At 40.5% G+C, this 24,996-nt stretch overlaps 1 protein-coding gene across 1 annotated transcript in view; it reads left to right on the top strand.

Moving 5' to 3' along the window:
• Positions 1 to 24,996, top strand: part of LOC122816399 (multidrug resistance-associated protein 1-like) — an 827,783-nt gene that overhangs the window by 496,281 nt on the left and 306,506 nt on the right. The window contains exons 13-14 of the mRNA XM_044089157.1: positions 11,331 to 11,477; positions 11,587 to 11,674. Of these exons, the coding sequence (XP_043945092.1) occupies positions 11,331 to 11,477; positions 11,587 to 11,674 (235 nt within the window). The remainder of the gene's footprint in view (positions 1 to 11,330; positions 11,478 to 11,586; positions 11,675 to 24,996) is intronic.

The raw sequence follows: 24,996 nt of genomic DNA, 5'->3' as shown, positions 1-24,996 counted from the left end.
CCTTCGGTATACACCTCACCATATATATGCAATAATTGGAGTGTCCACAGAGATTTCTCAAAAGAGAGTATGTGGGGTAGAAAATAAGTTCAGTGCAGTTTGCCTCAAATCATAGTCCTTATACTCATTCAGTCTTCTACAGGCTGCTGAAAGATTAACTCTGCCTGGCCTAGAAAGCATCCCAAGATCAGCTCTAATGGACCCATTGCACCTCCGTAAAACAACTAGTGTTGGAAACACCCACTTTAGAAATCTAAGCCTCATCAGTGACACAAATAGGACATGATGGAGAGACACATGCATATGCCTCAGAGGCTCCCCCTTCTTCAGAATAGATTTCCCATCCATGTGAGTTTTTCTCTGCATTTATTCAATCAAAACTTGGATTAGTAGATGGGGAACAGCAAATGTACTCCTGGTCTGCTGCCCGTATCTCTACTAGAGATACAGAGGAAGCTTGTAAATGTTTGACTACCCCTGCCCAAGAATGTACATCCCTCTCCCCACCAAACACTTGGAATCATAACCCATTAAATTTTATTTGGAAGCTTGGCTAGGCTTAAAAGGGCCCCTTGGGTCATTACCATAGTATTCTACTATACTATACTATAATACCATGATAGCACATGGGGTAGTTGCTGCTAAATGTAGGGTGCACCGGCAGACCTCAGCTCACAAATGCGGGATCAATAAAGATAAGCAGCTTGTGACTTTGTGCAAGCCATATCAGTCCCCAGTGGAGGTATGCACAGTACACAAAACAGTATAGGTAACACTGAGCCACAGGCAGGTAAAAGTTAGTGCTGCTACTGACTATTCTACGTTGTCATACCCTGCATACAGCAGATCTTTCTTGCACATAGTGCAGTACGATCAGGTCTAGGGTATTACCGTAGATGCTGTATGCACTTACAGCACACACACACTTCACTTTATAGTATCAATTGTAATTAGTATTAAGCAATCTTTCCTATGTAGCTCTAGACAAAGTTGTCCTTGAGTCATGCCACTAGCCTACCATTATCAAAGTGTCAGATTTCTCAGTAGGCAGGTGCTTGCTTGACAAAGGGCACCTTTACTGAGCCACGTTGAAGCCTAGTGTGATGCCCGTACAGTGGCCCAGCAGTCAAGGAGCCTCAATCCTCACCACTAACACCAGTGAGGGGCGTCCACATAGGGGAGGATAAATACACACACAGTAAAGTACAAGTTCCCTTAAGAGCACACAGAGATCACAGTCAGTCTTGGGCTGGTTTCTCCCTTTCTCTCTAGATCCCCAATAAGACTCCTCGTTGGCGCAGCTATAGGGTCCAGATCTCAGCCTAGTGATCAAGCTAAAACCTCCAGCACCCTCCCAGTGTTTCGTGTCCCTGCACAAGTAGATGACACACACACACACACACACACACACACACACACACACACACACACACACACACACACACACACACACACACACACTTTGGGATATGAGTTATGTACAGACACACAGACACTCCTGGGGAAGGCTGGCACAGGTTCTCCAGCTATGCCCCTTTTGTCCAGACTATATTGTAGCACCACTTGCCACCAACTACTAATATCAGCTACTAATAAGGCCCTTATCAAAGGGTGTCCAGTTATTACTGTTCAATATTATTATCCAACTGGTAATTGTGACTGGAACAGCAAGACTAATGGAGTGGCTTTGTACAGTGTCACTATATACATGTAATGTACTCTAGAGCTTAAATTATCTCTACACAAAACAGCCATGGTTGAAAGGTTTAAAAATATTTAATAAATAATAAAAACACAAAACAATACTTCTTACTACACAGCGCTAGTCAAGAGTTCAGAGATCACAGGAAAATGCATAAAATAATACAGTAGAATAGTTCTGACATCAGTACAGAAAACAACTAGTCTAATCTTCCTATTTCCTAGCTATTTCTAAGAGCAATCACAGTTCTAAAAATAAACTTACATATAGAGCAAGACAATGCTGGTGATATTGGATGTTTTGAACTCATTCAAAATGCTCTGAGTCTCTCTGTCCTTAAACTGATGGCACAGTACTACTGACTCATTTCAGATTACATCATTTTTTCTCTGGTTCCCAGGCTAACAGAAACTCAGAGTTTAGCAGCCCTTTTGATTTTATACCAGGTCAGAAAGCTACAGCAATAAAAGACATTATACCTGCAAATTCTAGCAATTAACTCTGGTGTCAAAACAATAGCACAAATTCCTTCATCCAAACATCTCGGCTCTGAGTTTTGAGATCAAACAATTATACAATGCTTGACTTATCAGCTTTCCTCCAGCAGAGTGCAATGTGGTTACATTTTGAATTTCAATATTTAACAAAGAGAACAAGCATGTGGCTTACATTAATATTTACAAATGACAGAATTATCTGCAAAATCCTATCTAGCTAGGCTGGTAGCCTTCACATATTCCCCTCCAGAGAACTCAAGCTACTTTTTCAAGTGACCCTTGAGAAATGTTGCTTGAGAGGGTTAGGGCTATTTGGGTATACCTTACCTCATTCTGTGTCTTGAGAGCTCATCTGCATTGGCATTGCTACTCCCACTGCGGTGCTGCACTGACATATCATATGTTTGCAACCCTAGGCTCCATCTTAGCAACTTGGCATTTTGCTGGCTGGCTCTGTTTAACCATGTTAGGGGATTGTGATCTGTCACTACAGTGAATTTTCTTCTATACAGATAAGGCTGAAGTTTCTGCAGTGCCCACACTATGGCTAGACATTCCTTTTCTACAGCTGCATAGCATTCCTCCCTGGGTTGGAGCCTATGACTGAGATAAACCACTGGGTGCTCTTCCCCCTCTGAAGAAATCTGGCTAAGTACAGCCCTCACCCCATGGTCTGAAGCATCCACCTTCACAACAAATTATTTACTGTAATATGGACTGGCTAACACAGGGCATTCTCCCAAAGCTTCTTTAAGCTTCTGGAATGCCTTCTCACATGCTGGGGTCTACACTACCTTATCTGGCCTGTTTTTCCTTGTCAGGTCTGTGAGGGGAGCAGCTATGGTACTATAACTGGAGACAAACGTTCTGTAGTACGCTGCTGTCCCTAAGAATGCCCTCATCTGCTTTTTGGTAACAGGTGCAGGCCATGCCTGAATGGCTTCTACTTTGGCAGGTTCTGGCCTGATCTTACCACTCCCCACACTCTTATGTACCAGGTAGGAGACCTCTGCCATACCTACCTAACATTTGCTCAGCTTAATGGTCAACCATGTTCTCTGTAGTCTGCCCAGCACCTCCCTGACATGTTAAAGGTGCTCTTTACAGGAATGGTTGTAGATGACAATATCATCTAGGTAAGCAGGGGCAAACCCTCCTGCTCTTGCTAGCTTATGATCTACCAGCCTCTGGAAATTTGTTGGGGCATTTTTCATCCAAAAGAGCATCTTTGTGAACTCATACAAGCCAAAAGGAGTCACAAAGGCTGACTCCTCTCTAGCACTGGGAGTCAAGGGCACCTGCCAATAACCCTTGGTAAGATCAGTGGTTGTAAGATACTTAGCCCCACCCAGCTGCTCTAGGGCCTCATCTGTCCTAGGCATGGGGTAAGCATCTGACTCTGTGTGACTGTTTAATTTCCTGTACCTGGTGCTGCCATCCTTCTTTGTCACCAGCACTACTGGGGAGGCCCAGGGACAGTTGGACTCTTGAATTACCCCTAGTTCCAACATCTCCTGTATCTCCTCCCTCAGAGTCTGTTTGACTCTCTCAGACACCCTATAAGGGGCCTGCCTAATAGACCTTTGGGGTCCTGTATCCACCTGGTGCGGCACCAGGTGGGTGCACCTGGGTTTCCCAGGGAACATGCCCCAAAACTCATGTAACACTGCTCAGATTTCTTGAACCTGGGTAGGAGATAGCTGCTGGGGCATTGCTGCCCCTTCCACTCTGGTGTCAGTCCAAACCTCCCTGAGGAGATCAGTCACCAGATCGCCTTCAGAGTCCTCCTGCAATCTACTGCAAATACTCAGCACAAGGGCCTCCCTATCATGGTAAGTTTTCATCATGTTAACATGGTACAGTTTGTGCCCCTGCCTCCTGCCTAGCAGTTCTACCATGTAGTTAATATCACTTACCTTTCTTACCACCTTGTAGGGTCCTTCCCAAGCTACTTGCAGTTTGTTGTGTCTGACAGGAATGAGAACCATTACCTGTTGTCGTACAGCATACTCTCTAGCTCGATCATTCCTGTCATACCAGACCTTTTTCTGTTGTTGGGCTTCTGCCAGGTTCTCCTGGGCCAAGCCCGTGAGTTCCTTAAGCCTTGTTCTGAGGTTTAAGACATGTGCCACAACAGACTCCTTGTGAGATTCATACTCACCTTCCGACTCATCTCATATTAAATCTAGAGGTCTCCTCACCCTATGCCCATACAGCAACTCAAAGGGTGAAAACCCTGTGGATTCCTGGGGAACCTCTCTGTAAGAAAACAACAGATGGGGAAAATATTTGTCCCACTCCCTCTTAAACTGGTCTGCAAATGCCTGTAGCATGGACTTGATTGTAGAGTTTAACCTCTCAACAAGACCATTAGTCTGAGGATAGTAGGGGGTGGTCTTCAAGTGCTTCACCCCGCAGTACTTCCACTGACAAGCCAGCAGGTCTGACATGAAATTGGCACCTCTGTCAGTCAGTATTTCTTTTGGGAAATCTACCCTGCTGAAAATATCTAACAAAGCATTTGCCACCTTTTCTGCCTCAATGGAGGACAAAGCCACTCCCTCAGGGTATCTTCTAGCATAATCTACTACCACTAGGATATACTTTTTCCCTGTGGAACCTGGGGTACTCAGAGGCCCCACAATATCCATAGCTACTCTCTGAAATGGCTCTTCAATCACAGGCAAAGGCATCAAAGGAGCTTTCACCTTGTCTCATGCTTTACCTACCTTTTGGCACTACTCACAGGTCCTGCAGTACCCTGTTACATCTCTGGACATCCCAGGCCAATAAAAGTTCTGCATAATACGTGTCTTTGTATACTTTATGCCCATATGACCTGCAAAGGGAATATCATGGGCTGTGGCTAGAAGTGCCAGACTGTAGGGTCTAGCTACTGCCAACTGCTCTACTCTCTCACATTCTAGCCCTCCCTCAGGGGCCTACTAGAGTAACCCTTTGTCCCAGCATACAGATTCCCTCTTCCCTTGAGAATCAGGTGCTTCACTAGCTACCTGCCTCAGGCCTTGCAATGTAGCATCTGAGAGCTGAGCCTGTCTCAACTCTCTCTTTGTAACCCTTCCCAGCTCCCCTACCACAGGAAGTCTGGCATCCTCTGACAGAGGTGCCTCACTGTCAGCCTGGGTAGTACTACTCACCTCTACCTTTGCAGTCACTCTGTCAAAGGGAACATCAGTACCCAGAAGCAGCTGTGGCTCACCTCCAGTCTCACTGCTACAGAGTAGCTCACTCCTGGAAGTAACCACCTCACCAGTCCTGGCTGCAAGTATATGGTCTGACTTGTTTTCCCCCAGGCTACCAGACCCACATGCTTGTCTCCAAGCCTGACTGCATTTAACTGCATGAGCAAATGGTACTGCATTATCAAAATCATTCCCTATCTGGACATCTGCAGGGATATCCTTAAACATACTTACTTGCTGGTTTCTTTTTCCACCCTCCCAGTCAAGGTGAACCCTAGCCAAAGGTATTTGAAATGGGGTCCCTCCTAAAGCTCTGACTGGAGTAGACTGCCTGGGCAAGTAGTGCTCCTCTGTAACCATGGTTATGTCAGACGCTGTTTCTCTCTTAGCAATGGATTCTTTGCCATTCACTACAATAGGATATAACCTCTTGTGGTAGTTTGGTACCCTTGTTGTCCCAAGACAACCTACTATTGGCAGTTTGTCTTTCCCACTTACTGGCACCCTCACCTTTTGTTCCCCACCTTGCCACTGTGGACATCTGTATGCCACATGGCCCCACCGGTTGCATTCAGTACATTTAACCCTAGGTCCTGGACATGTACTTGGACTAGTGGCTTCCCCTGCTACTGGCAGATTCTGTTGGGGCAGTCTGGGCTGCCCACCATGGGTTCCTTTAGACCTATGAGCAGTACTGGGGGTCCCTTTCCTGTGCAGGGATGCCCTGCTTACTAGGTATAGGTCTCACTTCTTCCCCAAGTCATCTGAAGTAGCACATTGTCTATCAGCTAACCAGATTCTCATGTCCTCAGGCAAAGTGCTAAGGGCTTGTTCCCTCACCAAAAGGTCTGCCAGCCCTTCAAAAGTCGTGACCTGACATCCACTCACCCACCTATGGAAATAAGTGCTCAGTTCAGCAACATATTCACACACACTTTCATCTGCCTTGCATCTATGCTCACAAAACTTTTTCCTATATGTTTCAGGTGTTAGCTTAAAAAAAATCTAACAAACAATTCTTAACAGCTGTATAATTTAAACAGTCTACATCAGACATTTGTGACAACATAGTTACAGCTGTACCATGGAGTAAGGGGGTCAGGAACCGTACCCAGAGCCTTTGGTCAACACCATACTGTTTACATCCCCTCTCCAACATATGAATGAAATTATCAAAATGATTCCCCTCTTTAAACTGCAGAAGAAATTTACTGACCTTTTGTGTTTCTGGGGTCCAGTTACTCCCTTCACCATTACCTCCATGACTCTGGTGAAGAGTCAGCATCTCCTTTTCATACTGCCTCTGCCACTGCTTTTAATCAGCTTCCAGGCAAAGCAGTTTCTTGTTCTTCTCAGCCTGTAGACGTCTCAGTCTCTCTGCTGCTTCTGTTTCCAAATGCCTGATCTCCAACTCAAGTCTCTTTAGCTCCAGATGGATTTTTAAGTCCACTGCAGAAAGGTTGAGCTGTCCATTCTCTGAGTGTTATACATCTCCACGGGCAGTCTGATCATCGTCCTGATTACTGTGTTCTGATGCAGCTGTCACCAGCTGCAGTCATGTCTGCCTTAGTCAGGTTTCCATGCACCAGTCCCTCAGCCTGACACATCTCAGCCAACTGGCTCCTAGACAGCTTGCCATATTCCTCTGCTGACATGCTTGCCTGCTCTCCCTGACTAACTAAGCTAACAAAACAAATAAAACAATTGTGATCTGAACTCTGAATATTCACTGTGTGGCTGATTTAGAGTACAAAAACACCTTCAGTGATCACTGTACACAAGCTACAGGAATTCACTACCCACACCACTACAAGCCAGTTAGTATGTGCCAACCAATTAATATGTGGTGTGGATATCCCACCACGGCCAAACAATTAATATGTGATGCACATGCACTGGCCCAGCAATCAAGGAGCCTCAGTCCTCACCACTAACACCAGTGAGGGGCATTCATATAAGGGCAGATTACAACACACGCAGTAAAATACAATTTCCCTTAAGAGCACACATAGGTTACAGTCAGTCTGGGGCTGTTTTCTCCCTTTCTCTCCAGATCCCCAATAAGACTCCCCACTGGCACAACTATAGGGTCCAGTTTTTTTTTTAAATATATAAATGAATGGCCTGTGGTGCCCCTCTCCAAGGCTGCCCACAATCTGTGGTGCTACCCATAAGTATTCAGTGTTAGTGTGTCTCCTATGGAAAAGATCAGCTGGTGATAGCGTGAGATAAGATGCTTTATATGGGCAGTTGCTGGCTTTGTAGTGCTATATTTGGATGTTATTTTTCTTTATTTTTAATAAGAACTGAATCTGAATGTAAACGCAAGTAGTTGTAATTGCTGAGACTGTCTGTTGTAAAAAATACTGCTGTTTGCTCATTATTCTGGCTTTCTAGGCCTAATATAATTTGTGTGAAGCATCTTACAATACCTTACTGTGTTGCTAATGTTTGTATGGAACAAATTTGAAATGCATTATGTGACAATTATTTTGTATCACAATTAGATATCTGAAGTTTGCACCGTTATTGTCTGTAACTGCTGGATGGGGTGAAGGCTGTTTGTGGGTGAAAGTAACTGAATCTCTTGTTTGCACAGTTTAAACAGTCACTAATCTGGCAACTAAATTGGTATTGCAGGACTGTAGTACTTTTGGCTGTAGTAAGATGGAATACTTTACTATAATTACAGTGTGTTTGTGTGAGACAAACTTGCAGTACATTATTGTGGGCATTATTTTTAAGCACAATTGGACATCTGAGGTTTACACTATCAATAAAGTGGTTGCAATTGATGGATATCTGTGGATGTCATTGGAAAAAAGTGACTTGCTGCTGTGATCGGATCATTGTTAAACAGCCATTAATCAGGCATGGCAGGAGTAGTGTCACATACTGTATTGCATTTGCTGAAGTTAGTGTAAAAGTAGTATGGTTATGATTTATGCTTGTATGTATGTGCAGGTGTGTGTGGAGGTTGTATTGTGTTCAAATGTACCACGTTGGAAGCAGTTTTGCTCATTTTCCAGCACAAACATTCATTGTTAGTATGTTTGGTGGTTTGGGCAGGATAAATATAAAAGCAACTGATCACTGGCACAGGGACTCTGTAAGTACCACTGACATCTCACAGCATTTGGTTTTGGTGGAATTCTTAGCTGTGGTTCCTTCTGTGTGAATTCTATTTGCCCTCCTTGTTTTTGTATGGGTTTATCTGTGTGCTCTGGTTTCCTCACACACTACAGAGTCATGTTGTAGGTGAACCAGTTTTCTTGAGATTTACCCATTGGAAAGTGTACAGTGTGTATTTTTGTGCACTCATGTACATTTGTGCATCTTATGATAGACCTAGCTTGTTAGGAACAGTGACTCTGTGTGTGTGTGTGTGTGTGTGTGTGTGTGTGTGTGTGTGTGTGTGTGTGTGTGTGTGTGTGTGTGAGAAAATATCACTGATTTGTATCTGTAGGCACACACATAATATTGGTGGGAACATACATAACTCTTATGGGTAGCAGTAAAACTTGATTAACAAATCATAACCTTTCAAAAATAAGGGATACAATTTATCTCAGAGCATTCAGATCCTCAGAACGTTTGGGGGCCTGGCAGCCCCCACATTTCAGGCTATGTAAGTCGACTTTGACATACGCTTAGTGATGCTTCTTCCCTGAATCACACCTAGTTTAAAAACAATTCTGTTCAGAAGTGTGCACAGAAGGCTGTTGTCTTTTATGTGGGAGGCTGAAACCTCAACAGAGATCTGAGGAGATTACTGTCTCTGGTGTTAAGGTAGAGGACTGACATAACTTCCTTGCTATTTATGAAAAATAAAAACACTTGAACGTTACATTATTAAGCAATAGTAATAAACAGTCCAAAACTTCAGATGTCTTCCTCGTTTATGAAGGTACTGAAGAAAAACTCAAACAGGTTTATTCACTGGAATAACTCAGCTTTTAATTATAAGAGCTTTCGTCCACCAACTGGACTTCATCAGATCAATGTTTCAGTAGCAGCTTTAACCCATGGAAAACTAATATGTACATAAAAACCCCAAGTGATCATAAATCATAACCGGCAATCTCATTCTTAGTAATGAGCCTAGCCTACAAGTAATTTCTTTTTTTGCAATCTAAACTAAAATAAGAAACAGAAAGTGTATTAATAAAGTTCAAATAAACTGAAATATAGAACTAGTAATTAAGTCCTAGTCTGTTTCCAGCCAGGAACAAGGTGTCACAAAACTCCCTTCACTAAAAGCTATTTAGCACTAAAAACAAGAGCTAAAAAACAAAAAAAAAAAAGAAGAAAAAAAAATCAGAGAGCTGAAGTAAAGGTGTGTGTGTGTGTGTGTGTGTGTGTGTGTGTGTGTGGCAGGTGGGGGGGGGGGACAGTGTGGTCAGTATTTAACATTCCTCACAATTAAAACTCAGAGGTGTGCCCAGAGGTTTGCTGCAGACAGTGTGCAGCATTGGACAGTTAAGATGTGTTAAAAGGCTGCAGGAAAATGCAAAGCTCAAGGGCAGTACTGAATTTCTTTTCCTGAATCATGATTTGATCAAAAGTGTGGGGAAAAATTAAATTACACCTCAAATCATCTAGAAACACTCTAGGGGCTTAGCAGTCCTCAGACCCTCAGCTTGGCTCATTTACTTCTTCCACAGTTATTACAGTACAGTGCTGGCTGGTGAAGGAGTGTTGTAGGGATACTGGAAAAATCTGAAGAGTATGACAAAATCTGAGACAAATAAGAAAAAAAATCTGGATGCTGTCAGGAGGCCAGGATTAGTGGAAAATGGGGGGAACTGTGGGGGATGCACATAGGGAACAGTGGAAGAGTGGATAGTGTAGGGAGTGCTATGGAGCTGTCTGCCGAGGGCTCCTTTTCACTGAACAGCAGCCCTGCACTCTACTATGCCATTTTAACTTCATATGCATTGCAGGTTGTTTGATATTTGCTTTTTCTGCCTTATTTCGAAATAAGGTTTGTGCTATACTTATTTTTGTATCTACATATCACACTTTTTGTAGACTATTGACAGACTCAAAAAGAGTTGCATCTTTCCCTTGGGGTAAAAAATAAACTCGACTAAAAAGTGTTGCATCTTTCCCTTGGGGTAAATAAATAAACCATTTTTTTTCTTTTGAGTCTGTTTCCTACACCATAGAAATGAGTTATCTTTATCTTGAAAGTTATTTGAATTGATCCTTAACTGCGAGAAATTTTCTAAAGTAAAAAGCATAATATTCACTCTAAGCTGTTATTGTGAGCGTACTGCACATGTATGAACTTGTTGGGAATCTTTTTTGTGTTAGATTTATAAAAGTTCTGTAGAATATTTTTTAGTTTAGTTGGCAGTTTGATAGTCACATACAACTTTACAGAAATCAATTAATAAGGTATTTGTTGTTCTGATGAAATGCAGTTTTGCATAGTACTGTGAGGAAACTTTTGTATAATGGATTTTTATGTAAAGTACTGACCACTTTGTGATCCTTGGTTTTGAATTTGAAAGTTCTAGAAATTAAAGTGGTATGAAATTTCTCATGACTTTATACATTTCTCTCTCCAAGTGGAGTTGAGACTTAACAGCTAGTTTTCTACACAATTAAAACAGAATAGTGGTTATCAAGTTTATCTCATCGTGTTAGTATAAACAATGGACTGTGTGCAAAACAAGACTTAAGTGCAAAAGAGGGACTTTTAAATGTTGTGAAGAAAAACGTCTTGTTCTTGTGCCCTTGAAAAGAGCAGTTGTATCTTCAATGGATAGAATATTAACAGAACCTTGCATGGCAGTATCTCCAATGGATAGAATATTAACAGAACCTTGCATGGCAGTAATGTTCTGTCATGCCTATTGTATCACTTTGTAGGTAAGAAACCTGGTCTTTTTATACTCTCTGATTATTTTCATCTTTTACTAGATATCCCTTGCAATCTTTGCTGTGTACGTGCTGTCAGATGAAACAAATGTCCTGGACGCTGAAAAAGCTTTTGTTTCCATATCGTTGCTCAATGTTATGAGAATTCCTTTACGTTACCTTCCACAATCAATTTCTTCAGCATCTCAGGTAAGGAAATACTAATGAAAGGTTGAAATGGCTGTTTTAAGTGCACATGAATATTTTAAAAGTTTCACTTCTTTTAATGACATGTACTGGATTCTGTTTTCCTTTCTAGGCCTCTGTTGCTTTAAAGCGCTTGTCAAAATTCTTATCAGGAGAAGAACTTACGGCAGAAAGTGTTGATAGGATTGTGGCATCAAGTTGTGAGTATGAAATATTACTTGAAGGCCATTCACTAATGACCCAGCTTTCTGTTAGTATATTGCATTCTAGTACCTGTTGTACAAATATCTTCACAGGCTCAAAACAAAGTTTACAAACCAAAAAGAAAAATGTTTGATTTTAATGCTTTCGTTTTAATAAATGCAAAACTTCTTCAGATAAAACAATAAAATCTTCACACCAATGTAGCTAAGACTGGTTTTACAAATTATAATTACCATGGATTTGTATTCAGTAACTTTGGAACCTTCCACTAAACGTTTTTGATTTTTTTGATGTACTGTTCCTCAAAGTTTCATGACATATGAGATATCCTTCCAGTCATTCAGAACTCAGAAGTGTAAAGCAGGAACTATCGTAATTTAATATATAACATATTATGTCTCATGTTTTCCATGTATGGCTTTATATATCACTTAAGTTTTTGTAAGTGTGGGCTGAAATGCACAGGACACACAAAACTAGTCTCAAATATGCCTTTGTTAAGGTTGGAGAAAATGTTTAATTCAGGGCGGCATTTCACCATTTCTTTTTTCAACAGGCACACTGCTACTGTTGAGTAGGTATCCTGCATGTAACAGACTTCAGTTTTTACTTGCTTGTTTTCAAATACATCCTTTCTTTATGGCATGAAGTAGGCAGAAGCTGTAGTCTAAATATGTAGTGCTGACTCTAAACTGTTTATTTGCAGGTTTATAGCTTTTTTGGCTCATAGGTCCATAGGTAAATACTAGATAGTCTCAGACTATTACAAGCCTAGCCAATAACCAGAGGTCAGACTCAAACTCTGTACCTAGCATCAATGAAGTAAAGACGTAATTTTTCATTTTATTGAAAAAAAGAGTTGCTTGTGTGTTAACTGTTGAGGATACTTCAGATACTTTTATATACCTCACTGACAAGTAGGTAACATTTTTCTCAGCGGAGGAGATGTCTGAGAATGTGGTGTGCTGACTGAATGTAGAATGAGGACCCCTCCATGGTAAAACAAATATGTAGATTTTCATAGAAGATTTGTTGTGCAGCCAGCGACGTACGTATAGTAAATAGTGTAAGATGGCATGAAGTTAGCCGAGTGCTGGCTCAGGGTTCAGCTAAACTTTAAGTGGCTTGCTCCAAAGACTACTGAATCAGTTTCATAACATTTCTACAGAGGTATCAAACTAGGTCCTGTGATGCTTTGACATGGGATAATACAGAATGGCCTATTTTATTTTGCTCTTTAATTAACTACTTTGTTGTCACTAGAAATGTGCAAATATCATTCATAAGATCTTCAAAAAACATGCTTAACTGAATGTTATTTCCTGTTTCTTTTCTTACTTAAAAAGGGTTTGTATCCAAATTTTACAGATACTGTTTAGTATTTAATTCTGATACTGTGAATCACTTGCAGTTTGAATGCATTTTAAGATCTTTAACCTTTAAGAAACGAATTATAAGGAGTATACATTTACTGATGGAAAGTCATGTTATCGCCAATAACCCATCTATCAAGTTCAAAGTATTTTGTACAGCTTACTAGATCTTAATAGGGGATGTTCATAGGTTCATAGTACAAGCCTAATATCCACACGGGCCTTTTTAGCCTAGACATACATCCCAAATGACTGACAAGTTCTGTTACCCTTGATAATTGTAAGCATGGAAAAAATAAAAACAGAACCTTAGAGGGTCCACAATAAAGCTGAAGGACAGCTGTATTTTCCAGTTTTTTATTACAAGTATTCACTTCACAGATCAGCACGTACGCACATTAACGCTCAACAACAAAAGTACGTTTTAGTTTTAAAACTTCTTCAGATGTGGGCTGGTTAGCATACTACAAGTATTTAAACACTTTCCAATTAAAAAAAGTCCAATCAAAACCCATCAGTTAAGGTGACTAAAATTAAAAAAAAAACATTAAAAACAAAATGAATGTGTTTAAAAACAATAGTGTATAAAAGTGTGTAAAAATTATTAAACCTTCCAATGAATGTTAAATGTGAACAAAGTTATCAATTCATTTGGACTACTGGTGTTGTAAAGTTGTAGAAAATAATATTAATATAAGTTAGTAAATCAAGATATTAATAAACATGGGTGGTGGTGCTGCAGTAGCGTTGTCACCTCACAGTAAGACGCTTTCCAGTTCGATTCTCAGCTAGAGCGTCTTCTGTGTGGAGACATGTGTGAATGGGCGTACCTTCGTTGAAGGGTGTGCGTCAGGCCTGGCAAGCCGGTACGTAAAAATCAACTGCCAATCATTAGCGGACCGGAGTTCCGCTGCAATGAGGACCCCTCCATGGTAAAACAAATATGTAGATTTTCATAGAAGATTTGTTGTGCAGCCAGCGACGTACGTATAGTAAATAGTGTAAGATGGCATGAAGTTAGCCGAGTGCTGGCTCAGGGTTCAGCTAAACTTTAAGTGGCTTGCTCCAAAGACTACTGAATCAGCTTCATAACATTTCTACAGAGGTATCAAACTAGGTCCTGTGATGCTTTGACATGGGATAATACAGAATGGCCTATTTTATTTTGCTCTTTAATTAACTACTTTGTTGTCACTAGAAATGTGCAAATATCATTCATAAGATCTTCAAAAAACATGCTTAACTGAATGTTATTTCCTGTTTCTTTTCTTACTTAAAAAGGGTTTGTATCCAAATTTTACAGATACTGTTTAGTATTTAATTCTGATACTGTGAATCACTCGCAGTTTGAATGCATTTTAAGATCTTTAACCTTTAAGATACGAATTATAAGGAGTATACGTTTACTGATGGAAAGTCATGTCATCGCCAATAACCCATCTATCAAGTTCAAAGTATTTTGTACAGCCTACTAGATCTTAATAGGGGATGTTCATAGGTTCATAGTACAAGCCTAATATCCACACGGGCCTTTTTAGCCTAGACATACATCCCAAATGACTGACAAGTTCTGTTACCCTTGATAATTGTAAGCATGGAAAAAATAAAAACAGAACCTTAGAGGGTCCACAATAAAGCTGAAGGACAGCTGTATTTTCCAGTTTTTTATTACAAGTATTCACTTCACAGATCAGCACGTACGCACATTAACGCTCAACAACAAAAGTACGTTTTAGTTTTAAAACTTCTTCAGATGTGGGCTGGTTAGCATACTACAAGTATTTAAACACTTTCCAGTTAAAAAAAGTCCAATCAAAACCCATCAGTTAAGGTGACTAAAATAAAAAAAAAAAACATTAAAAACAAAATGAATGTGTTTAAAAACAATAGTGTATAAAAGTGTGTAAAAATTATTAAATCTTCCAATGAATGTTAAACGTGAACAAAGTTATCAATTCATTTGGACTACTGGTGTTGTAAAGTTGTAGAAAATAATATTAATATAAGTTAGTAAATCAAGATATTAATAAACATGGGTGGTGGTGCTGCAGTAGCATTGTCGCCTCACAGTAAGACGCTTTCCGGTTCGATTCTCAGCTAGAGCGTCTTCTGTGTGGAGACATGTGTGAATGGGTGTACCTTCGTTGAAGGGTATGCATCAGGCCTGGCAAGCCGGTACGTAAAAATCAACTGCCAATCATTAGCGGACCGGAGTTCCGCTGTGGTGACCCCTAACCGGGAAAAGCCTATAGACACAAACAATTATTAGTACCGTCTTGTGGTAAATATAGTACATAATTTGAAAGAGCATTCTAAAACATTCACAGTTATCACCTATTTAAAACCTTATAAAAGAAACCAAGACAAGTATGGAGAATTATTTCCAATACAGGTAAGAAATACAATAAATAAATACATCTGAGTAAAATAAGATTGATTAATACCTTACAACTATTTAATAAAAAAACTCATTCTTCTGTTAAAAAATTCAATAAAGCAAATGAAGATATTGAATAAATACATAGTTAAAATAGAACAGCAAAACAAAAATTCATGTTCAAGGGCTTTATAATTTAGCAGCTCTTAGTTTAACAAGGGGGGGGGGGCTATCGAAATACAATCATTTAGCCCTGGCCACTTCTTAGCTTGCAAAGTTACTTGCCACCAGAGCTCTCTATATTCAATTGTTTCTTCCCATAAGCCACCCCTTTCATCCTTCCTCACCTTCTCTAGTACAAAAAATAAACGCTGTGCGTCCAAGCATTCTAATTGATGTTTATAGAGTGCATTTGTTTCTTTTTTATTCTGTACCTCCATGAAATCTTCGTTATTTGATGTCATTCTGGATGATCTAATGTATTGGCCCCTAACCAAGTTTCTTTTCTGATGTATGGGGTGTGCACTATTATAGTGCAAGTAGGAGTTTCAATAGGAACTTTTCCTATATACTTTTGAATGGAACTTATTGTCCTTCTTATATATCTCTACATCCAAATAATTACATTTTTCATTCTCTATTTTGTGGGTAAACTCTAAAAAAAACTGTACTTTTACTCAAAAAAATCAATAAAATTACCAATTTCTTCCTTTGGTGTCTTCCAAAAAATACAAATATCATCCAGAAACTTGGGAGATGAAACATTCCCATGCAGGGACCTGGGAGATGAAACCTTTACAGGCTCCCTTTGTCCATTAGAGACATAGGTGCCTAACTAAGGATGAATTTCCTGTTCCCCATCCAGTTGTCCAAGTTACCCTTCAGTTGGATTAGGAAGGCACTCTGCTTCACATAGATGGTACTCTCTGGGACACATACCTGTCTCTCCAGGAAGTCCTATTTATATCATAGGCAAGGTTTAAGTCTTTAGAATGGGTAATTCTGGTGTTTGTTTTGAGAATGTGCAGGAGGTTCATCATGGTGGGGTTTGACAATGCCTTGCATGCAAGGCATATATATCCCTTCAACAGCCTGTAGGAGACAGAATACAGGGATAGGGCCTTTGGGTGGTCTGCAAAGGACATGTTACTTATACCCTGTATTCTTTTAGTGAGGAACCTCTGTGGATGTTCCAATTGTTGGATGTGCCTGGTTAAGCACATACCAGAGGGAGCACTGTACTCAATGATAGGTCTAATGTATGCCGAATACAGTGGAACATTGACCTCCTTGGACCTAGATGCCATACCCTTGTTTAGCTCTAACATAAGCTATTTGTCTGTTGCAGTCCTTCCTGGAGAACATTTGTCGGTGGGGTTTTCAGTAACTGCTTCTAATTTGCAGTCATTTGCAAATTGTCAGCCAGCAGCCCTTGACACTGACCTTGAATTCAGAGAAGTAAATGCCAAAAAGGAGTGATCCTAGGACTGATCCCTGAGAGACTCTGCTTATGACTGGCTTGTTTGTATTGATGTGCTCCCCAGTTCTAATTTACTGGGTCCTGTCTGTGAGCCAGATGACTATCCACTGGGTGACATAAGGGTTTATACCTAACCTGTTGAGTTTGATCAACAATACCTAAGTGGGGTGTTGTGTCAAATGCCTTGGCCAGGTCAAGGTAGGTAGTGTGAACCATTTTGCCCAAATACATTGCTTTGGTGACCTTCTCAAAGAAGTCCACTAGGTTGAGTAGGGATGACCTGCCCTTAACGAAACCAAACTGGGTTGGGTCCAGCGTCTGGAGGTTTCTTTTTTTATACAGATGTCTTAAAACAATGTCTTCATTTTTCTTCAGATTGCTGCTGATGTAGTTCTGTTGAACATGACAGTTTGTGACGTCTAGTGAAATTGAGCTGATCTTGGGATAATATCAACCAAAGATATGCAGTGATGTTGCTGAGCTCCCCATTTTTTTACTCCTAAAGCAGCACAAAGATTATTTGCTTGGAAATAACTGTTTGCATGTACTTTTCTGCTGTGGTTATAATTCTTGAACTTTATGGAGTCAATAAGTTTTAGGAAACTATTTTAAAGATTTTCTTCTGGATGATCAGAACTCTTGGGATCATAGGGGTTTTCTTTCTTTTTGTTATTTGTCTACTGAATCATCCAGAGCTGCTTTCAGGGAAAAACATAACAGTAACAGCCATCAGCCTTGGATAGAATCTGCTAAACCTATGATAAATTTTCCTTTATACCCTTTGACAAGAACAGTTACTGGAAAAAACATGTAGCATACACTTCGGAGAGGGGGTTAAAGACTATACTAGCCTAATGCATTTTACTTTACTATTACCATTCTAGTTCACAGTTTTTATGCTTCATCAAATGTTAAAATTAAACCCATAATGGCCAGCTGACTTTGTAGAATATGGACCATAGATCTGTAAATGCTAATGTGCAAAGAATCAAATTTTTAGCTTAGATCTCATAAAGGTTCAACCACATCTTTCATTTGTGTGCATTTTGTATTATTTGTATTAAGTCTTTTAACATGATATAGTATCAGAATAGGAAATATTTGCAAGACGTGAGTAGTGTATCAGGAGAAGTAAAAAAATACATTTGCTGCTGAGTTTGTGTTTCGAGCTACAACTGTATAATATTTGTTGGAAATGTGTGTCAGCTGTATTCATGTGCAATAACTGCTCTGCAAGAAGGAAACCTGACAGAGCACAGGAAGCTTTGGATCAAGATATTTGATTTATTTTTCACTGTAAGTGCAGCAGGTGTTAGATCTGAAGTAATGCAGAGTATTGCATTCCTGCATGTTGCTGTGGAAGAAGCCATATAATGACCAAACCGGAGACAATCCAGTTTTCCCCGAACACATTGGTTATGGGGAATTTCATTTATCCCATCATCAACTGGGAAACCTACGCTAGCCCTAACTCGCTAGTGCAAAAGTTCCTTGAATTTGTTAATTCAAATGCCCTGGAACAAATTGTCCATATCCCAAAAAGAGGAGCAAGCATTCTAGAATTGGCCTTCACCAACATGTCAAACAGATGCAGTGCCACAACTGTCAGACCCTCATTAGTTAAAACTGACCACAAATCAGCCACCTTCGAGCTGGCACTAACACCAGAACTCACAAAGTGTGAAATCAGACTAAAAGACTTCACAAAAGCAAACTATACCCTCCTAGGTGAAGGTATAAATACATTCCAAGCCCCACCCCAAGCTGGAAGTGGTAACTACACCGAAGCTTACACTAAAGCCATGTACAGTCACTTGCATAAGTGTATAAACTCGGCTGTACCAGAATGAATCAAAGCCACAGCCCCAAGTAAAAATAAGCTGCCATGGTGGACATCCAGCATCAACAAACTTTACAATAAATGCAAAAAGTTGCTGTCCAAGAAATCAAAGGCAAGACCCCAACAATGAAAAAGCACCCTCCTTAGCCTCAACAGGCAAATAAGACAATTTATCAAGTCCTCCAAGGGCTCCTTTGAGAGAAACTTAACAGGTACAGCCAAAGTTAACCATAAGGTCTTTTACAGCTATATATGTAACTTAAGGGGTAGGACCCAAGCATGTGCAGAACTAGTAGCCAATGGTTTCACATACACTGACCCCACAGAGATAGCAAACCTGCTAGCGGATAGGTTTGGCAAAAATTTCACTCCCTTGTCCCCTCCTAACTTACAACAAACCTTCCCCCAAACTCCCCTCTCACCCTACATATCTGAAAATCTGGTACTCAAAGTCTTGTCCAAGGCAAAAACACAGCCTCTACGGGACCAGATGACATCCCAGGTTGTCATCTAAACAGGCTAAAACATAAACTAGCATCACCACTAAGTACTCTTTACAATCATCGCTTAACCACAGGCTTTGTTCCTGCAGAATGGAGAACACCAACAGTTATTCCCCTCCACAAAGGTGGCCTAGCAACAGACCCAGGGAATTACAGACCCATAAGCCTGACCAGCCTCATCTTTAAGGTCATAGAACATGTCATTATGGACCTCATAAATAAAGACATAGATGACCTCCAAACCCTGGATCCTACCTAGTTTGGCTTAGTGAAGGTCAGATGCTGTCTGTTAAATCTGGTGGAGTTCCTTGAAAGTGTGACCAAGGCCATTGATGAGGGCAAATCTGTGCACACAGCATACATCAATATGGCAAAGGCTTTCAACACAATTCCGCATTCAGGCATTACCAATAAACTTAGCAAACTGAATGTAAACCCCTTTGTTGTAAGATAGGCTGCCAACTGGCTCACAAACTGGACACGAACTATCAAAGTGGGTGACTCCACATCAACCAGCAGACCTGTCAGCAGTGGGGTGCCACATGAGTCCGTGCTGGACCCCTGCTGTTTGGTATATACTTCTCAGAAGTTCATGTCAAAACTAAGGGGTTGTGGCTGATCAAGTTTACAGACAACTTCAAACTAGGTGCAATTATTGAATCCCCAAATTATGTCAGAATATTCCAGGGAGTCTCAGACCAATGACTGGTGTATTAGTTATGGTCTCAAACTGAATGCAAAGAAATGCATCAACATTTTCTTCGGCACTAACAATGTCCCCTCACACTAGCAAATCAACAATACCCTAAGTACCAGACCTCCCAACCATTGCGAATTACTTGTTTTTTACCAAGTTTTGGGGTCCCAATAATGGGGTGCCACGATTCCCGAGTGACACCTATTCATTTTCGATGTTTTAAATCTATTTGTTTAGATTTCGCACTTTTGGAGCTGACATCTTCACGTGCACAGTGATGTCAGCTCCGTCAGCCTGCCGGAATTAAGCCGTGCATCTGTTTGAAACTGCCATTATTTGGAGTCATTACCAAACGCAGAATTTCTATACTGGGAGGGTCTGTTTGAAACTGACATTACTTGGAGACATTAAACGCAAGATTTCTGTACTGGGAGCGGGGAGACATTACTGAACGCAAAGCCATGGATTTAAAGGCAGAACATATGAACGCTTTTGTGCAGATTCTAAGGTACCTAATAGAGAGAGAGAGAGAGTGTGTGTGTGTGTGTGTGTGTGTGTGTGTGTGTGTGTGTGTGTAGATATATATATATATATATATATATATATATATATATATATATATATATATATATCTATATATATGAACACTTTTGTGCAGATTCTAAGGTACCTAATAGAGAGAGAGAGAGGTAATGAGACAGGCATTAAAGGCGAGCAATGTCCATAATTTAGTTCTGTAATTTTCTCTGTAGAGTTAGTCAATGTACTATCAGCGTTATTTTTAAGTCGCACTGTTACTTTTATGGACAGATAGAATGTGGCATGAATTACTCTATTTTTAGTCATCCACCTTGCTGGACTAAGTTTCACTGCAAAGGGATGAAATTCAAGTTTTTGAAAACATTTTGTACCACATCCGTGACTTTCAACAAAAGTAAAAACTTGCATGTGATGGTAAGGAAAAGTCGAACATTTACAATGCAGTACAACTGATCCTTTCTTCCATTTTACGTGTGTTTTTGTTCGTTGTCTACATTCTACTCTAGGTGTCTTTGTTTCATACGCTGGTGGTGTTACTATTGCATGACTACCCTTGTGTTTTTTATAGAATGTTTTTCTTTTTTTGCGGGGGTGGGGTGGTGAAGTTAAAAAAAAAACTGCACTTAGGGTTTTTTTCCTATTATTTGAATGACTACTGCCATGCCTTAACTTGTACCTTTTTAAACTCGAATGTGTGTAGAGCAGATGTTGTAAAGCAAACCTATGTTACATTTTTTTTAGAATCGGTAGCATGGCAGCTCCATTAATTTGCATTCATTTCTACTTTTTATTGCTATATTTGTAACAGACGAGTGACGTGAAGCAAAAAAACTTTTAATGTTACTTTTTTGGAATTGGTGAGACTCGGCTGTGTTCGTTTGTGTTTGTTTCTAATAAACTTTTAATGTTAGATTTTTTTTTTTAATTGGTGCCACTCCAGTAACAGGACTGCTGCTTGCAGAGGTTAAGGTATTTTCTTGTTTAGGTTCATAGGTTCATAGGTTCATACTAGGTTATCTGCCCAAGGGCATTTATAAGCCTAGCCCATAGTTATGTGGCTTCCCTTTAGTTTGAATAAAAACTATGCCTATCATTTTGCTGTGCCTCTGTCAAGCAGTGACACTGAAGTAATCCCTGGGGTATATCTGCAATCTCCCATCCATTAGTCAAGATTCCTCTTGAACAAGGCCAGAGAGGTGCTCTGCCTCACATGTACCGGGATTTTGTTCCACAGCATAGGGAGTCTCTGGGTGATGAATCTGTCCCTCCAGCACGCTCTATTTATAACCGTGTCAAGGTTTAAGTCTCCGCCCTTGTGGTTCTGAGGGATCTAGATTTTTGAGGTGAAGCATATTCATCAAATCTGGGTTTGACATGGCCTTATATGTCAGGCACAGGTCACCTCTGAGCAAGCGGTATGAGACTGAATAGAGCTGGAGTTCTTTCAGTCTGGCAGCATAAGACATATTTTTGAGACCCTTTATCCTTTTGGTGAGGAACTTTGGGGCCTTTCAAGCTGCAGCAGGTGTCTGGCCAGATACATTCGAACGGGCATTGTACTCAATCATAGGTCTAATGAGTGATGAGTACAGGGGACGATGACCTCCCTTGATCTAGATGTGAATCCCTTCATGATCAGGTGGGCGATATAGAAGGTTTTCCTAACTACTTTAGCAACATGAGTGTCAAACGAAAGGCTACTGTCAACCTGGGTCCCCAGATCCCTGATGACTTTTTCTGTGCTCAGTGGAATGCCACCTATATGGTAGCTAGTAACCTTGTTTTTCCGGCGGGTATGACTATGCATTTTGGCGTTTAACTTCAGGCCATGGCTCTGGCACCAGTTATCCATTTCTGTGAGGCCCTTCTGGAGGATATCTGTGTCAGATGTGTTTGACTATGGCCAGTTTGCAGTCATCTGCAAACTTTGTCAGCCATAACCCTCCTGTGTTTGCTTGTACTTCAGAAAAGTAGATGCGAACAAGAGTGGACCCAGGACTGAGCTGTGGGACACCACTTGTGACAGGCTTTGAGTCTGACATGGCTCCAGCAACTCTGACCCTGTGGGTTCTGTCACTTAGCCAGTTTGCAACCCATCTTGTGATGTATGGGTTTACATTCAAGCTGATGAGTTTTTCATGATACCTGAGTGGGGTATTGTGTCAAGGCCTTTGCCAGGTCGAGGTAGGCTGTATGGACTGCCTTTCCTCATCAATGGCCTTGGTGACTGTCTCAAAAAGTCAACCAAGTTTAAGAGGCAGGATCTGCCTTTGACAAAGCCAAACTGGGTTGGATCCAAAGTCTGCAAGTTCCCTATGTCTTTATTTATGAGTTCCATTATGATCCTCTCCATGGCTTTGCAGATAAGGCTTGTCAAGCTAATGGGGCGGTAATTTCCAGGGTCTGTGGAGGCACCGCCCTTATGAAGTGGGACCACAGTCGCCACTCCTTGGGTACGTATCCTGAGGTGAGGCTAAGATTAAACATTTCAAATGGCATTGGGCAAACTTTAAAGATATATACATTTCACTTTGGAGTTGGAAAGCTGTTTGCAGTTGAAACAGATGGGTCTTTATGTCTGTCCCCTGAGTAGTATTTGACTATGTTGTATTCTATTTATCTTTATGTATTAGATAACACTTCTCCTTACATATTAACTACTGTCTGCCATGTCTGTTTTTATATTTAGGCTTTGCCACAAAAGCAACTTTTACTATTAGTACAGTTTATACATTTGAGAAAACTGTAACAAAACGGCAATTACCCTTTCTTACCTCTATATTTTCAAATATTGTAACACATTATACTCAACATTAACGATCGTTCTTTACATTAACACTAACAGTAAACACTTCCAAGTAAGATTGGTTCAATTTTTTTTAATTATCAAGCAAACAAATAACATCTTCCCTCAGAAGTCAAACTGCAGTGTATTTCAGACTATAATTAAAAACCCAGAGAATCAGTATAAGATACAGAGCAATGCAGCATAAGCTTTAATGAAAATGACATTTATTTTATTTATTTATTTTATTTTATTTATTTTATTTAAATTTGTTGACCGGGAGTGTCCGACTGGACATGGGTCCATTTTCAGCGGAGGCCCGGGGAGAAAAGCTCCACAGTAAAATAAACAGACAGTAGTTACATTGGATTACATAGTGATTAACAATTTAACATAGAAATTACTTACAACATATTTACAGATGAAGAACATAGTACATCAGTAGACAACTAGAATCTTTATCTGTGAAGTACATAACAGGCATTAACAAATGTAACAATGAGAAGTTCCTGCTGTATAATAAGTACTAGGCTTATGAGCATCTGAGCTTGCTATCATCAAGGTAGTTAGTGGAGGTGAAAGAAAGGTAGTAGTTGGATGGGGTGGATGATATTAGAGTGGGAGTTGCAAGGGCATAGCCAGCATGTTTTTACGGGTGCTTTTAATAAAGTTTTGAAGTTGGTGCATGATGGTACGGAGGTAATTGTGGGTGGGAGTGAGTTCCATAATTTGGCTATGGCAAGAGAATAGTGCTTCACCAGCAGAGTTATTGGCTTTAGTGATCTGCAAGTGATTTTTGTTGCTGGATCTTAGTGGTCTGGTGGTGCGATAGGGTTGGAGTAGATTCTGGAGGGATGGGACATTTAGTGGATGGTTTACTAGTTTGTGGGTGAGTGAGAGTTGATACCACTGAAGGAGGTGAGGGAGTTCAAGCCAGCCCAGTTCAGCAAGTGAGAGACAGTGGTGACTACGGTAGGATGCCCCTGTGGCGAATTTTGCTATTTTGTTGTAGCAGGTCTCTAGCTTGTTTAGATCACATTGCCTTAGGTTGGTATATACTGGAGAGGCATAAAGTAGGGTGGAGATAAGGTGGGAATTTGCTATTGAAATCTTTGCTGCTTTGGTGAGAAATTGTTTATTTCTGTATAATGCTCCTAGTTTTTTTGTGGACTTTTTTTATGGTCATGGATATGTGAATGTCAAATTTTAGTTTATTGTCTATTTCCATCCCTAGCAATTTGGTGTGTTCAGTTGGGTATATAGTGGTGTTGTCTTTTGCTGTGATGTTAAAGTGAGAGTTGTTTTGAGTATGTTTGGTGGGTTGGAAGATGAGTAGTTTAGTTTTGTTTGGGTTGAGTATTAATCGGGCATCGGATAACCATGTTTCAACAGAGGAAAAGGCTTCCTGTGTGACTTGTTGCAGTTTGGGTAGGGACTGGGTTGAGCAGATGATGGTAGAGTCATCTGCGTATTGGATGAGTGTGCCATGTTTGGTGGCAGAGGCTAGATTATTGGTGTAAACAGAGAAAAGTAGGGGTCCAAGGATGGATCCTTGGGGAACCCCTATGGAGACAGGTAGTTGGGGAGATATGTCATTCTGCCATACAACGGATTGTTGGCGGTCAGACAGGTAACTCTGAAACCAGTTGGTGACTGATTGTGAGAAGGATAGGTTATTGAGGAAAGAGATAAGTTGTTTGTGTGGGACCATGTCAAATGCTTT

The sequence above is a fragment of the Protopterus annectens genome, chromosome 12.part0 (genome assembly GCF_019279795.1).
Source record: "Protopterus annectens isolate FY-2018-M chromosome 12.part0, PAN1.0, whole genome shotgun sequence".
NCBI lineage: Eukaryota > Metazoa > Chordata > Ceratodontiformes > Protopteridae > Protopterus > Protopterus annectens.
Note: the sequence above shows the minus strand (reverse complement) of the source record. Positions and strands in the feature narration are given on the sequence as shown.